General features: G+C 43.1%; 1 protein-coding gene across 12 annotated transcripts in view; it reads right to left on the reverse strand.

Annotated features, from left to right (window-relative positions):
• nedd4l (NEDD4 like E3 ubiquitin protein ligase) overlaps window positions 1–16,021 on the reverse strand; it is a 101,934-nt gene that overhangs the window by 43,317 nt on the left and 42,596 nt on the right. For 9 of the 12 annotated variants that reach the window (XM_041885375.2, XM_041885369.2, XM_041885368.2 and 6 more), the window contains 4 exons: window positions 12,485–12,535; window positions 6,184–6,269; window positions 5,256–5,364; window positions 229–389 (listed from right to left, as the gene is read on the reverse strand). In XM_041885375.2, coding sequence (XP_041741309.2) covers window positions 229–389; window positions 5,256–5,364; window positions 6,184–6,269; window positions 12,485–12,535 — 407 coding nt within the window. The remainder of the gene's footprint in view (window positions 1–228; window positions 390–5,255; window positions 5,365–6,183; window positions 6,270–12,484; window positions 12,536–16,021) is intronic. The other 3 variants (XM_041885376.2, XM_041885377.2, XM_041885371.2) reach the window with 1 other exon arrangement.

Below are 16,021 nucleotides of genomic sequence, written 5' to 3' on the forward strand. Positions count from 1 at the left end.
TGTGGATGACTAACCCCAAAGTTAACCCTCACCCTAGAGCAGCTCTGACAACTATATGTACATACATGATGCTGGGTCGTTTCCACTGTGTAGTGGTTGTTTTGGTTGAAATAGTAGGTTCTATCCAGGTTATCCATCTTCTCATCCCATCCTAACCACAACCTTAACCCTAACTCTAGAGCAACTCTGATAACTGTGTGTAAAGAGAACCTAGCTGTGTGTACATACACGTTGCTGGGTCGTTTCCACTGTGTATAGCGGTTGTTGTGGTTGACGTAGTAGGTTCTGCCCAGGTTATCAACCTTCTCCTCCCATCCTGGGGGCAGCGGGGGCTGGACCACCTGAGGCCTCTGGACGCTGGGGTCGGCGGAGTCGTTCACCTCCCAGCCCTGAGAAACACACAGGCACAGGAGGAGAGAGTGCTCAAAGACACAGACACGGAGCGAGAGAGACACTGCACAGCCAGGAGAAAAACACAGCTCTTTCCTTTTGGTGTATGTTACATTCCACTGTCTGTCTGTCTGTTTGAGATCTCGCAAGGAGAAGGTTGGAGATGTGAGATTTTCTGTTTAAAAAAAATTCAGTTCTTCTGCTAAATGTTACCCTGGGTACCCGTCTGTTTAGCTACCATTCCACTCCTTGTACTCTGTGTCATATGCCAAAGATGTTTAGCATGACAAGGAGTGGAAAGGAGTGGAACGATAGCAAAACAGACGGGTACCCAGACTAGACCAAGGAGTGGAATGATAGCTAAACAGACGGGTACCAGACTAGACCAAGGAGTGGAATGATGGCTAAACAGACGGGTACCAGACTAGACCAAGGAGTGGAATGATGGCTATACAGACGGGTACCAGACTAGACCAAGGAGTGGAATGATGGCTAAACAGACTGGTACCAGACTAGACCAAGGAGTGGAATGATGGCTAAACAGACAGGTACCAGACTAGACCAAGGAGTGGAATGATGGCTAAACAGACGGGTACCAGACTAGACCAAGGAGTGGAATGATGGCTAAACAGACTGGTACCAAACTAGACCAAGGAGTGGAATGATGGCTAAACAGACTGGTACCAGACTAGACCAAGGAGTGGATTGATAGCTAAACAGACGGGTACCAGACTAGACCAAGGAGTGGAATGATGGCTAAACAGACGGGTACCCAGACTAGACCAAGGAGTGGAATGATGGCTAAACAGACGGGTACCCAGACTAGACCAAGGAGTGGAATGATGGCTAAACAGGCGGGTACCAGACTAGACCAAGGAGTGGAATTATGGCTATACAGACGGGTACCAGACTAGACCAAGGAGTGGAATGATGGCTAAACAGGCGGGTACGCAGACTAGCTAAATGTCACCCTATCTAGGCATTATTTTAGTGAGTGAAAATGCCATCTTGCTCTCTCTCTCTCTTACTCAGATTAAGCCACTGACACACATAGGCATACAAATACACACACCAAACACATACTTTAGTTTTCCAATAGATCAGCTTTCTGAAAATGAGAGGATGTGGGGAATTGAGTGAGTGAGTGAATGGTGTTTCCAGAAAGAGAGGCCAGACCAGAACAGACTAGATGTTTTCTCCAGACTCCCTGTTGGCAGTAACAGACTTCTGTTACTCCACCTCCACAACTGTATATATACAGTACCAGTCAAAGGTTTGGACACACCTACTCATTCAAGGGTATTTCTCAATTTTTACATTGTAGAATAATAGTGAAGACACCAAAACTATGAAATAACACATTTGGAATCATGTAATAACCAAAAAAAGTGTTAAACAAATCAAAATATTTGTTATATTTGAGATTCTTCAAATAGCCACCACCCTTTGCCTTGATGACAGCTTTGCACACACTTGGTATTCTCTCAACCAGCTTAACCTGGAATGCTTTTCCAACAGTCTTGAAGGAGTTCCCACATATGCTGAGAACTTGTTGGCTGCTTTTCCTTCACTCTGCCGTCTGACTCATCCCAAACCATCTCAATTGGGTTGAGATCGGGGGATTGTGGAGGCCAGGTCATCTGATGCAGCACTCCATCACTCTCCTTCTTGGTAAAATAGCCCTTACACAGCCTGGAGGTGTGTTGGGTCATTATCCTGTTGAAAATCAAATGATAGTCCCACTAAGCCCAAACCAGATGGGATGGCGTATCGCTGCAGAATGCTGTGATAGCCAAGCTGGTTAAGTGTCCCTTGAATTCTAAATGAATCACAGACAGTGTCACCAGCAAAGCACCCCCACACCATCACACCTCCTCCTCCATGCTTTACGGTGGGAACTACACATGCGGAGATCATCCGTTCATCCACACTGCGTCTCACAAAGACACACGGTTTGAACCAAAAATCTCAAATTTGGACTCCAGACCCAAGGACAAATTTCCACCGGTCTAATGTCCATTGCTCGTGTTTCTTGGCCCAAGCAGGTCTCTTCTTCTTATTGGTGTCCTTTAGTGGTGGTTTATTTGCAGCAATTTCACCATGAAGGCCTGATTCACACAGTCCCCTCTGAACAGTTGATGTTGAGATGTGTCTGTTACTTGAACTCTGTGAAGCATTTATTTGGGCTGCAATTTCTGAGGCTGGTTACTCTAATGAACTTATCCTGTGGCGGTCCTCATGAGAGCCAGTTTCATAATAATATATAATAATATATGCCATTTAGCAGACGCTTTTATCCAAAGCGACTTACAGTCATGCGTGCATACATTTTTTATTTTTTTTTGTGTATGGGTGGTCCCGTGGATCGAACCCACTACCTTGGCGTTACAAGCGCCGTGCTCTACCAGCTGAGCTACAGAGGACCGTAGCGCTTGATGGTTTTTGCCACTGCACTTGAAGAAACGTTCAAAGTAATGATGGACTGTCATTTCTCTTTGCTTATTTGAGCTGTTTTTGCCAAAATATGGACTTGGTCTTTTACCAAATAGGGCTATCTTCTGTATACACCCCTACCTTGTCACAACACAACTGATTGGCTCAAACGCATTAAGGAGGACATAAATTCCACAAATTAACTTTTAAGGCGGCACACCTGTTAATTGAAATGCATTCCAGGTGACTACCTCATGAAGCTGGTTGAGAGAATGCCAAGAGTATGCAAAGCTGTCATCAAGGCAAAGGGTGGCTATTTGAAGAATCTCAATTATAAATATATTTTTATTTGTGTAACACTTTTTTGGTTACTACATGATTTAATCTGTGTTATTTCACTATTATTCTACAATGTAAAAAAAACACTTGAATGAGTAGGTGTGTCCAGACTTTTGACTGGTAGTGTCTATACATATATATATATACAGTGGGAGAAAAAAGTATTTAGTCAGCCACCAATTGTGCAAGTTCTCCCACTTAAAAAGATGAGAGGCCTGTAATTTTCATCATAGGTACACGTCAACTATGACAGACAAATTGAGAAAAAAAAATCCAGAAAATCACATTGTAGGATTTTTAATGAATTTATTTGCAAATTATGGTGGAAAATAAGTATTTGGTCACCTACAAACAAGCAAGATTTCTGGCTCTCACAGACCTGTAACAACTTCTTTAAGAGGCTCCTCTGTCCTCCACTCGTTACCTGTATTAATGGCACCTGTTTGAACTTGTTATCAGTATAAAAGACACCTGTCCACAACCTCAAACAGTCACACTCCAAACTCCACTATGGCCAAGACCAAAGAGCTGTCAAAGGACACCAGAAACAAAATTGTAGACCTGCACCAGGCTGGGAAGACTGAATCTGCAATAGGTAAGCAGCTTGGTTTGAAGAAATCAACTGTGGGAGCAATTATTAGGAAATGGAAGACATACAAGACCACTGATAATCTTCCTCGATCACAAGATCTCACCCCGTGGGGTCAAAATGATCACAAGAACGGTGAGCAAAAATCCCAGAACCACACGGGGGGACCTAGTGAATGACCTGCAGAGAGCTGGGACCAAAGTAACAAAGCCTACCATCAGTAACACACTATGCCGCCAGGGACTCAAATCCTGCAGTGCCAGACGTGTCCCCCTGCTTAAGCCAGTACATGTCCAGGCCCGTCTGAAGTTTGCTAGAGTGCATTTGGATGATCCAGAAGAGGATTGGGAGAATGTCATATGGTCAGATGAAACCAAAATAGAACTTTTTTGTAAAAACTCAACTCGTCGTGTTTGGAGGACAAAGAATGCTGAGTTGCATCCAAAGAACACCATACCTACTGTGAAGCATGGGGGTGGAAACATCATGCTTTGGGGCTGTTTTTCTGCAAAGGGACCAGGACGACTGATCCGTGTAAAGGAAAGAATGAATGGGGCCATGTATCGTGAGATTTTGAGTGAAAACCTCCTTCCATCAGCAAGGGCATTGAAGATGAAACGTGGCTGGGTCTTTCAGCATGACAATGATCCCAAACACACCGCCCGGGAAACGAAGGAGTGGCTTCGTAAGAAGCATTTCAAGGTCCTGGAGTGGCCTAGCCAGTCTCCAGATCTCAAACCCATAGAGTTGAAAGTCCGTGTTGCCCAGCGACAGCCCCAAAACGTCACTGCTCTAGAGGAGATCTGCATGGAGGAATGGGCCAAAATACCAGCAACAGTGTGTGAAAACCTTGTGAAGACTTACAGAAAACGTTTGACCTGTGTCATTGCCAACAAAGGGTATATAACAAAGTATTGAGAAACTTTAGTTATTGACCAAATACTTATTTTCCACCATAATTTGCAAATAAATTCATAACAAATCCTACAATGTGATTTTCTGGATATTTTTTTCTCATTTTGTCTGTCATAGTTGACGTGTACCTATGATGCAAATTACAGGCCTCTCTCATCTTTTTAAGTGGGAGAACTTGCACAATTGGTGGCTGACTAAATACTTTTTCCCCCCACTGTATATATATATATATATATGAGTGTGTATGTATGTATGTGTGTGTACATGTTTTACTACATTATCAGGATCAGAATGTCCTCACAAGTCACCAGAATGTCCTGACAAGGTAGGAAAACTATTTTATTTTGTAAAAGTCAGGACTTTTTCCATGTCCTGAATTTGTTAAAATGCTATTTTAAGCTTAACGGTTAGATTTAGGGTTTGGGGTTAAGGTTAGGGGTTTTGGGGTCAAGGTTAGGCTTAGGGAAAACACACAGTTTTACTCCCCAAAAACTCCTGACATTTCACGTAAAAAAAGCTGTGTGTATGTGCAAGCATGCATATGCGTACGTGCGCTTGTGCGTGTGCGTGTGTGTCCCTGTCATCGTACCTCCGCCTCCTCCCTGGTAATCCCTTCAGTGGTCTCCTCCTCCGGACCTCCAGTCTTTGGCAGGTAGGCCATCTTCAGCCGCAGATAACCCTTCACCCGGGACTTGTGGCTGGAGACAGAAGAGGCCACCAAAATGGCAGTTAGTTGGGAGTGATTCAAAAGAAATCAGAGGTAGAATAGATGGTCTTAGCCAGAGCCTTGAATTCAGAGAGTTGGGCCATGATGCAGTTACATGACACTACAACATTCTATGGAAGCCCTGTTAGCGCCCCATTAACAATACATGGGGAATATTTTAACAATGCTATGTAAGTGAATGTCTAGAATTAGAACAATATTCGGAATGACAACAGTGTTAGCTAACAATGATAACAGTACAGTTACTTTGAACCGAATACCATAATGACATAAGCCTGTAGTTTCAGTGATATCTAACCATGAATTGTGGATGAACAACAACAGGTGGACATGGGTTTGTGGGTAATTTGAGTTTGTGTCTGAGTGTCCGTGTGTGTATGCGTGTGTGTATGCGTGTGTGTGTGCGTGTGTATGCGTGTGTGTGTGTGCGTGTGTATGCGTGTGTGTGTGCGTGTGTATGCGTGTGTGTGTGCGTGTGTATGCGTGTGTGTATGCGTGTGTGTATGCGTGTGTGTGCGTGTGTGTGTATGCGTGTGTGTGTGCGTGTGTGTATGCGTGTGTGTATGCGTGTGTGTATGCGTGTGTGTATGCGTGTGTGTATGTGTGTGTGTATGCGTGTGTGTGCGTGTGTGTATGCGTGTATGCGTGTGTGTGTATGCGTGTGTGTATGCGTGTGTGTATGCGTGTGTGTGCGTGTGTGTGTGTGTGTATGCGTGTGTGTATGCGTGTGTGTATGCGTGTGTGTGCGTGTGTGTGTGTGTGTGTGTGCGTGTGTGTAGTTCCCTGTCACCTTCGTCGGTAGTCTGGAACTGACCTTCGTGGCCGTAGGAGGAAATCTTTAAACGTGTACGGCCGCTCCATCGTAGGGTCCTCAGTCTACAACACAGAAACACATTGATTTGACATACATCAATCAATCAATCGATCCATTAAATGTATTTATGGAGCCCTTTTTATATCAGCGGTTGTCAAAGTGCTTTACAGTAACCCGGCCTAGCAAAGTTTACAGACATGAAAACATATCGAAACATGTAGCTATAAAATAGAAAAACCACTCTGTCCATCACATAATCACATTGTCAGACCAGGGTCAAATACATTATGTCAAATACATGAGATACGCTTGGCTTAGCTTGACCGGTACAATAAGCAATGGAAAAGTTTGCCCACCCTGCACCACTAGTTAAGCTAGCCTGAATCAAGCGCACTGAAAATATTTGAGTGTATTTACCAGGTTAAGTATTTCTCCCAGGTCTGATTTAAATGCAGTACATGAAAACATAAAACACATTATGTTGTAGATATTAAATAAAAAGCCACACTGTCAGTCCGTCACAGGAAGCTAAACCTCTGGTAACTCCCTCACGACGCCAGGACAGTGTCACTCACCACCTTCCGGAGACACTTGAAACCCCACCTCTTTAAGGAATACCTGGGATAGGATAAAAGTAATCATTCTACCCTCCCCCTACCCCACACTCCCCCCCAAAAAAATATACACATTTTTTTTTTTTTTGGGGGGGGGGGGGGGGTATATTGTAAAGTGGTTGTCCCACTGGCTATCATAAGGTGAATGCACCAATTTGTAAGTCGCTCTGGATAAAAGCGTCTGCTAAATGACGAAAATGTAATGTAAGTGTAATCGTCCTGTTGAAGTGATTAACGAGTGTCTCCCGTTTCATAGTTAACAGCCTTGGGTGGGTGTGTGTGTGTGTGTGTGTGTGTGTGTGTGAGAGTGTGTGTGTGTGTGAGTGAACGCAGAGTAGACCCTCTGCTGTTTCATAGTTAACAGCCTTGTGTAATAAACTCAGTGGTAAAGTGGACTGACAGACCGGTCAGTACTGGCTGGGGTTTAAGCAGCTATGAAACTAGAACCCAGCAGACTAAAAGTCTGGGATGATGGGGGTTTGTAGAGACCCAAATATCCCAAATAAACTCTAAGACAAGATACTTGTGTAGATCTGAAAGGATTGAATAGGTGTAAGTAATATGAGGATTGGATAGGTGTAAGTAATATGAGGATTGGATAGGTGTAAGTAATATGAGGATTGGATAGGTGTAAGTAATATGAGGATTGGATAGGTGTAAGTAATATGAGGATTGGATAGGTGAAGGTAATATGAGGATTGGATAGGTGAAGGTAATATGAGGATTGGATAGGTGTAAGTAATATGAGGATTGGATAGGTGTAAGTAATATGAGGATTGGATAGGTGTAAGTAATATGAGGATTGGATAGGTGTAAGTAATATGAGGATTGGATAGGTGTAAGTAATATGAGGATTGGATAGGTGAAGGTAATATGAGGATTGGATAGGTGAAGGTAATATGAGGATTGGATAGGTGTAAGTAATATGAGGATTGGATAGGTGTAAGTAATATGAGGATTGGATAGGTGAAGGTAATATGAGGATTGGATAGGTGTAAGTAATATGAGGATTGGATAGGTGTAAGTAATATGAGGATTGGATAGGTGTAAGTAATATGAGGATTGGATAGGTGTAAGTAATATGAGGATTGGATAGGTGTAAGTAATATGAGGATTGGATAGGTGTAAGTAATATGAGGATTGGATAGGTGAAGGTAATATGAGAATTGGATAGGTGTAAGTAATATGAGGATTGGATAGGTGTAAGTAATATGAGGATTGGATAGGTGAAGGTAATATGAGGATTGGATAGGTGTAAGTAATATGAGGATTGGATAGGTGTAAGTAATATGAGGATTGGATAGGTGTAAGTAATATGAGGATTGGATAGGTGAAGGTAATATGAGGATTGGATAGGTGTAAGTAATATGAGGATTGGATAGGTGTAAGTAATATGAGGATTGGATAGGTGTAAGTAATATGAGGATTGGATAGGTGTAAGTAATATGAGGATTGGATAGGTGTAAGTAATATGAGGATTGGATAGGTGTAAGTAATATGAGGATTGGATAGGTGTAAGTAATATGAGGATTGGATAGGTGTAAGTAATATGAGGATTGGATAGGTGTAAGTAATATGAGGATTGGATAGGTGTAAGTAATATGAGGATTGGATAGGTGTAAGTAATATGAGGATTGGATAGGTGTAAGTAATATGAGGATTGGATAGGTGTAAGTAATATGAGGATTGGATAGGTGTAAGTAATATGAGGATTGGATAGGTGTAAGTAATATGAGGATTGGATAGGTGTAAGTAATATGAGGATTGGATAGGTGTAAGTAATATGAGGATTGGATAGGTGTAAGTAATATGAGGATTGGATAGGTGTAAGTAATATGAGGATTGGATAGGTGAAGGTAATATGAGGATTGGATAGGTGTAAGTAATATGAGGATTGGATAGGTGTAAGTAATATGAGGATGGGATAGGTGTAAGTAATATGAGGATTGGATAGGTGTAAGTAATATGAGGATTGGATAGGTGTAAGTAATATGAGGATTGGATAGGTGTAAGTAATATGAGGATTGGATAGGTGTAAGTAATATGAGGATTGGATAGGTGTACGTAATATGAGGATTGGATAGGTGTAAGTAATATGAGGATTGGATAGGTGTAAGTAATATGAGGATTGGATAGGTGTAAGTAATATGAGGATTGGATAGGTGAAGGTAATATGAGGATTGGATAGGTGAAGGTAATATGAGGATTGGATAGGTGAAGGTAATATGAGGATTGGATAGGTGTAAGTAATATGAGGATTGGATAGGTGTAAGTAATATGAGGATTGGATAGGTGTAAGTAATATGAGGATTGGATAGGTGTAAGTAATATGAGGATTGGATAGGTGAAGGTAATATGAGGATTGGATAGGTGAAGGTAATATGAGGATTGGATACTGGGAATACTGGGATTTCGGTCCAGGTACAGCCAACTAGCGCAAAAATAATATTGCGATCTTGTCAAAACAATACAATATATTGTCAAAAATGATATCCTGATATGTAAATATCTATTTTTTCCCGCCATCACCAATAGCTACTAGCCCTGAGTGAAGCCAGCCTGTGACTGCCCCCAAATTAACATGGTAGCAGCAGATTACTGCCTAACTACTAGCCCTGAGTGAAGCCAGCCTGTGACTGCCCCAAATTAACATGGTAACAGCAGATTACTGCCTAGCTACTAGCTCTGAGTGAAGCCAGCCTGTGACTGCCCCACGTTAACATGGTAACAGCAGATTACTGCCTAGCTACTAGCCCTGAGTGAAGCCAGCCTGTGACTGCCCCAAGTTAACATGGTAACAGCAGATTACTGCCTAGCTACTAGCCCTGAGTGAAGCCAGCCTGTGACTGCCCCAAGTTAACATGGTAACAGCAGATTACTGCCTAGCTACTAGCCCTGAGTGAAGCCAGCCTGTGACTGCCCCAAGTTAACATGGTAACAGCAGATTACTGCCTAGCTACTAGCCCAGAGTGAAGCCAGCCTGTAACTGCCCCAAGTTAACATGGTAACAGCAGATTACTGCCTAGCTACTAGCCCTGAGTGAAGCCAGCCTGTGACTGCCCCAAGTTAACATGGTAACAGCAGATTACTGCCTAGCTACTAGCCCTGAGTGAAGTCAGCCTGTGACTGCCCCAAGTTAACATGGTAACAGCAGATTACTGCCTAGCTACTAGCCCTGAGTGAAGTCAGCCTGTGACTGCCCCAAGTTAACATGGTAGCAGCAGATTACTGCCTAGCTACTAGCCCTGAGTGAAGCCAGCCTGTGACTGCCCCAAATTAACATGGTAGCAGCAGATCACTACCTAGCTACTAGCCCTGAGTGAAGCCAGCCTGTAACTGCCACAAGTTAACATGGTAACAGCAGATTACTGCCTAGCTACTAGCCCTGAGTGAAGCCAGCCTGTGACTGCCCCAAGTTAACATGGTAACAGCAGATTACTGCCTAACTACTAGCCCTGAGTGAAGCCAGCCTGTGACTGCCCCAAGTTAACATGGTAACAGCAGATTACTGCCTAGCTACTAGCCCTGAGTGAAGCCAGCCTGTGACTGCCCCAAGTTAACATGGTAACAGCAGATTACTGCCTAGCTACTAGCCCTGAGTGAAGCCAGCCTGTGACTGCCCCAAGTTAACATGGTAACAGCAGATTACTGCCTAGCTACTAGCCCTGAGTGAAGCCAGCCTGTAACTGCCACAAGTTAACATGGTAACAGCAGATTACTGCCTAACTACTAGCCCTGAGTGAAGCCAGCCTGTGACTGCCCCAAGTTAACATGGTAGCAGCAGATTACTGCCTAGCTACTAGCCCTGAGTGAAGCCAGCCTGTGACTGCCCCAAGTTAACATGGTAACAGCAGATTACTGCCTAGCTACTAGCCCTGAGTGAAGCCAGCCTGTGACTGCCCCAAGTTAACATGGTAACAGCAGATTACTGCCTAGCTACTAGCCCTGAGTGAAGCCAGCCTGTGACTGCCCCCAAATTAACATGGTAGCAGCAGATTACTACCTAGCTACTAGCCCTGAGTGAAGCCAGCCGGTGACTGCCCCAAGTTAACATGGTAGCAGCAGATCACTCAGGGCTAGTAGCTAGGCAGTAAAGCCAGCACCCGTTAGTGATTGCCCCAAGGAGCCAGAGCCACTACATTGTCAGGGCTTTCAGAGGTGAATCACCATGACTCATGAATACCTCAACAGAAAAGACCACAAAGACACGTGAGTAAGACTACACCCACCCAGTATAACTAAGACTTACAGGCCCACAGAGAACAGACACATAGGGCCAGTAACACACCTGACTGGCTGGCTGGCTGACTTCTGTGATCAGGGTTGTGTTCAGTTGGTACCAAAGAGAAGAAAATGATCAGAAAAGTGTGAGACTGGGGGACTTATCTGAACTTGTCCAATAACTAGGGCTGTGACGATACCAGTAATGTGATATTTTTTCCATGGCAAAAAATGAAAACATGAAGCACACCAAACTATTGGATCCTTTGAAAACCTGCTGGATGTAAAATATTGTGTGCTACAGCTTGGAAAATAAAGAAATGGGACTCTGGATGACAACATAATGATGTTTGTTTCCAACATTGGGGATGTTTATCTAAAGAAGTTATATCCGCTAAGTGTTGTTTCTTTGCCACGATACTGAGTATCGTAATATTGGTATCGTCTTTGCCCAATAAGAAACACCCGTTGGGCATTTACCTTTTCAGTTGCAAAACGTTTTAGAACTAATGAACATGACCCAGGTCTCTGTGTCCATCCAGGAGCGCCACAGAGTTACAGCAGACTTTATCTCATGTTAATTCCTCCACCATAGGGACAACAGTAGCTGGTGCGCCATCATTAATAATTAACCTTAACGCCTACGCTGATAGCTATTTTTAAAGTGGTGAAACTAAAAGCCTATCTCTTAGAATCACTACCGCATTGCTTTAGGGTCAAGCTGTTTGACTGGCTTGATTGCCCAGCCACTCAATCAAGAGCCAAACATTCTTTGACAATTAATCATTTATAAGCAGGACTAAAGATTATTTGACAAAGGGTCATTTAATCATAAGCAGCACTGCACTCTGTGAACTGCCAGTGAGAACTTTCCATAGTTGACAATTATTTTTATTTTAGAAGATAGATAGAGCATGTTTCTTTCATAAAACAATGAACCTACTTAAAACTTGATTAAACTACTTGAATCTGGCCTTCATTTAGGACTACAACTCTGTTTATTATTGTTGCTCTGACCAGTGGCTTACCACCATTGGGCATGCACAGTTTATTTTTCCGTCAGTTCCAGGCCAGGGTAGCCCTCTTCTCCTCAGACCCTGTACTGGCCTTGTTGTTTACATTCCTACCGGGTTTATTTCCACTCCTAACAGGGGGCTAGTCTCGCTCACTCTCCAGTGATGTTGCTACTTAAAAAGCCTACGACAACAGGTTGCTCAAGAGGGGTTTTCTAACTCTTCCCCCTCCCCTCTCAACCTTCAGAGTTCACTAGGCAGAACAAACATGCTGCTAAAAACCAGCAGAGCATTCTAAAACCAAACAATGTGTGTGTGTGGGCACAACAATGTGTGTGTGTGTGTGTGTGTGTGCACAGACGCACAGATATGCACACACACACACACCCACCCACCCACCCACACGTAGTACACGGACAACATACTCACCGGCAAATGATTGAGAGGCACATCGACCTGTCCCAGGAAATCATCTCTCGTCTGCAGAAGAAGAAAGAGTACAATAACTGTCAGTCAAAATGGAGATGAATACTCTGACAGCTCTGAAGATTGCCAAATAACTCCATTTCCAGCAGCAGGGCTTGAAGGCAAGGGAGAACCAACCACAGCAATGAGGGGAATTAAACTACATATTACTGTTGCTGCTACAGCTGTGTGAGCCCAGCAATAGAGTCAGGATGTTTCTTTATTTAGACAGGTTATAACAGCAGTGGTGAGAAGCAGGTGCACTGAGAGGTGAGGTCAGAGCAGAGCTGATGTCACTGGGGTGGTAGGTCAGGTAGGTAGAGGTACTATCACTTTAGAGAGAGGGGGAAGAACCCATCACCCAGCGAGAGGAACAACAACCACCACCAGATGAGAGCGAGGGAGTGAGAGAAAGGAGGAGAGGAGAGGTAGCCAAAGGGTGTGCCAGTCAGATGATGTAGTGAGCCTCAAGGCATTCAAACCACCACCCTCATTAATGCCAAGAGGAAAAGGTCAGACGTCAAAGGTGAGCGTGACTGACTGGTCAGGTGAATGACCGGTACTGTAGTCACACCAGACCAGCCCAAGATTACCTGTCCGAGGTTGAAAAGCCCATTCTTGGAACGGTCAGAGGCCACCAGAGCCTGTGTAGTGGGATACAACTGGTTTAGACAAACAGAGAGGGAGAAGCAGGGAGCTAGTAGCTACAGCCAAAGGCTGAATGAGCAACTAGGAAGGAATTAGGTGTTTTTGTGGATTGGGGTTAAGAAACTGTTTATTGTTTGCCTTTATGGGATTCTGTAGGTGTATTCAGATAGCCCTAGCCAACTGAGACTTCTTTATGTAGAGGGTTATATACAGAATCTCAAAGGTGAGGAAATGGGGAAAAAATATCAACCGCAAAAAGGTTAAGGTTAAGCCACTGGAAAACCTGTATTTAAAAAGCAATGATAGAAACGTTGGCCATTCTTTAACATGATGCTGAGCCAGTCGACACACTGGACTTTCCACTGACATTTAGCCAGACAGAACACAAGTACAGAACAGTATCTAGCTGGGCAGTAGACTAGTCTCCCTCTCTGGTTTAAATAACTGCTGTTCTATGATGAAAGGTTACCAGTCACAGAGGGAGTCAAACCTGGGTTCAAATATTATTTTTTTTGAACTTTTGAGCGTTTGCTCTAGCCTGCTTGGAGTGCCAGATGGGCGGGGCTTACAGTTTTGGGACTAGCCAGGCAAGCTCAATCAAGCACAGACAAAGCATTTAATTATTTTAAATAGTATTGAACCCAGTAGAGCAGACAGACGGGTCACACCTTAAGAAACAGAACTGAAATGGGAAACATTGTACCTCTCAGTAACTAATTTATATTTTGGTTGATTTACTGCTTGCGTAAGGTACAGATTACAGGACGTGTCTTAAAACAGCAAATAGTATTTCAAAACCCTAAAAGGTTAATCCATACTTTTGGCAGATAGGCTAGATATTACGGACTACAGTAGAGGGCCAGTAAGTATGTCATCACCATGGATACCACTTCCTCTATTCACTCACTGGTCAGGTGTGGCAGCACTAATACAGGAACACCCACGAGAGCACAAGTAGTGCCTGAGATATTATCAAACGGACAGTTTCTGGATGGAACGTAAGTGTTTATTATCGATGCCTCTGCTTCCGCTTCACTCAAATCACTGTTCAGGTGTGACACTACATTTACATTTTAGTCATTTAGCAGACGCTCTTATCCAGCGCGACTTACAGTTAGTGAATGCATAATTTTTTTTTTCTCCTTCATACTGGCTACCCGTGGGAAACGAACCCACAACCCTGGCGTTGCAAACGCCATGCTCTACCAACTGAGCTACACAGGAAAATATTCAAGCAGTAACAAATATATATCTATACACAGTACCAGTCAAAAGTTTGGACAAACCTACTCATTCAAGGGTTTTTCTTAATTTTTTACATGGTAGAATAATAGTGAAGACATCAAAACTATGAAATAACACATATGGATTCATGTAGTAACCAAAACAGTGTTAAACAAATCATAATAGATTTTATATTTGAGATTATTCAAATAGCCACCACCCTTTGCCTTGACAGCTTTGCACACTCTTTGCATTCTCTCAACCAGCTTCACCTGGAATGCTTTTCCAATAGTCTTGAAGGACTTCCCACATATGCTGAGCACTTGCTGGCTGCTTTTCCTTCACTCCGCCGTCCGACCCATCCCAAACCATCTCAATTTGGTTGAGGTCGGGGGGTTGTGGAGGCCAGGTCATCTGATGCAGCACTCCATCACTCTCCTTCTTGGTAAAATAGCCCTTACACAGCCTGGAGGTGTGTTGGGTCATTGTCCTGTTGAAAAACGAATGATAGTCCCACTAAGGCCAAACCAGATGAGATGGCGTATCGCTGCAGAATGCTGTGGTACCCATGCTGGTTAAGTGTGCCTTGAATTCTAAATAAATCACAGACAGTGTCACTAGCAAAGTACCCCCACACCATCACACCTCCTCCATGCTTTACGGTGGGAAATACACATGCGGAGATCATCCGTTCACTCACACCGCGTCTCACAAAGACACAGCGGTTGGAACCAAAAAACTCAAATTTGGACTCCAGACCAAAAGACAGATTTCCACCGGTCTAATGTCCATTCCTCGTGTTTCTTGGCCCAAGCAGGTCTCTTCTCTTACTGGTGTCCTTTAGTAGTAGTTTCTTTGCAGCAATTCGACCATGAAGGCCTGATTCATGCAGTCTCCTCTGAACAGTTGATGTTGAGACGTGCCTGTTACTTGAACTCTGTGAAGCATTTATTTGGGCTGCAATTTCTGAGGCTGGTAACTCTAATGAACTTATCCTCTGCAGCAGAGGTAACTCTGGGTCTTCCATTCCTGTGGTGGTCCTCATGAGAGCCAGTTTCATCATAGCGCTTGATGGTTTTAGCAACTGCACTTGAAGAAACTTTCAAAGTTCTTGACATTTTCCGTATTGACTGACCTTCATGTCTTAAAGTAATGATTGACTGTCGTTTCTCTTTGCTTATTTTAGCTGTTCTTGCCATAATATGGACTTGGTCTTTTACCAAATAGGGCTATCTTCTATATACCCCCCTACCTTGTCACAACACAACTGATTGGCTGAAATGCAAGAGTGTGCAAAGCTGTCATCAAGGCAAAGGTATTTTCATTTGTTTAACACTTTTTTGGTTACTACATGATTCCATGTGTTATTTCATAGTTTTGATGTCTTCACTATTATTCTACAATGTAGAAAATAGTAAAAATAAAGAAAAATCTTTGAATGAGTAGCTGTGTCCCAACTTTTGACTGGTACTGTATATATATATATATATATATATATATATATATATATATATATATATATATATATATATATATATATATATATATAGTTGGGTTCTATTTTCTAATAATTGGATTGAAGTGATGAATAGCTTAGAAGGAATGCATTAATGAGCAGCATAGGTTTGA

Source organism: Coregonus clupeaformis, chromosome 9 (genome assembly GCF_020615455.1).
Source record: "Coregonus clupeaformis isolate EN_2021a chromosome 9, ASM2061545v1, whole genome shotgun sequence".
NCBI classification, from domain to species: Eukaryota; Metazoa; Chordata; class Actinopteri; order Salmoniformes; family Salmonidae; genus Coregonus; species Coregonus clupeaformis.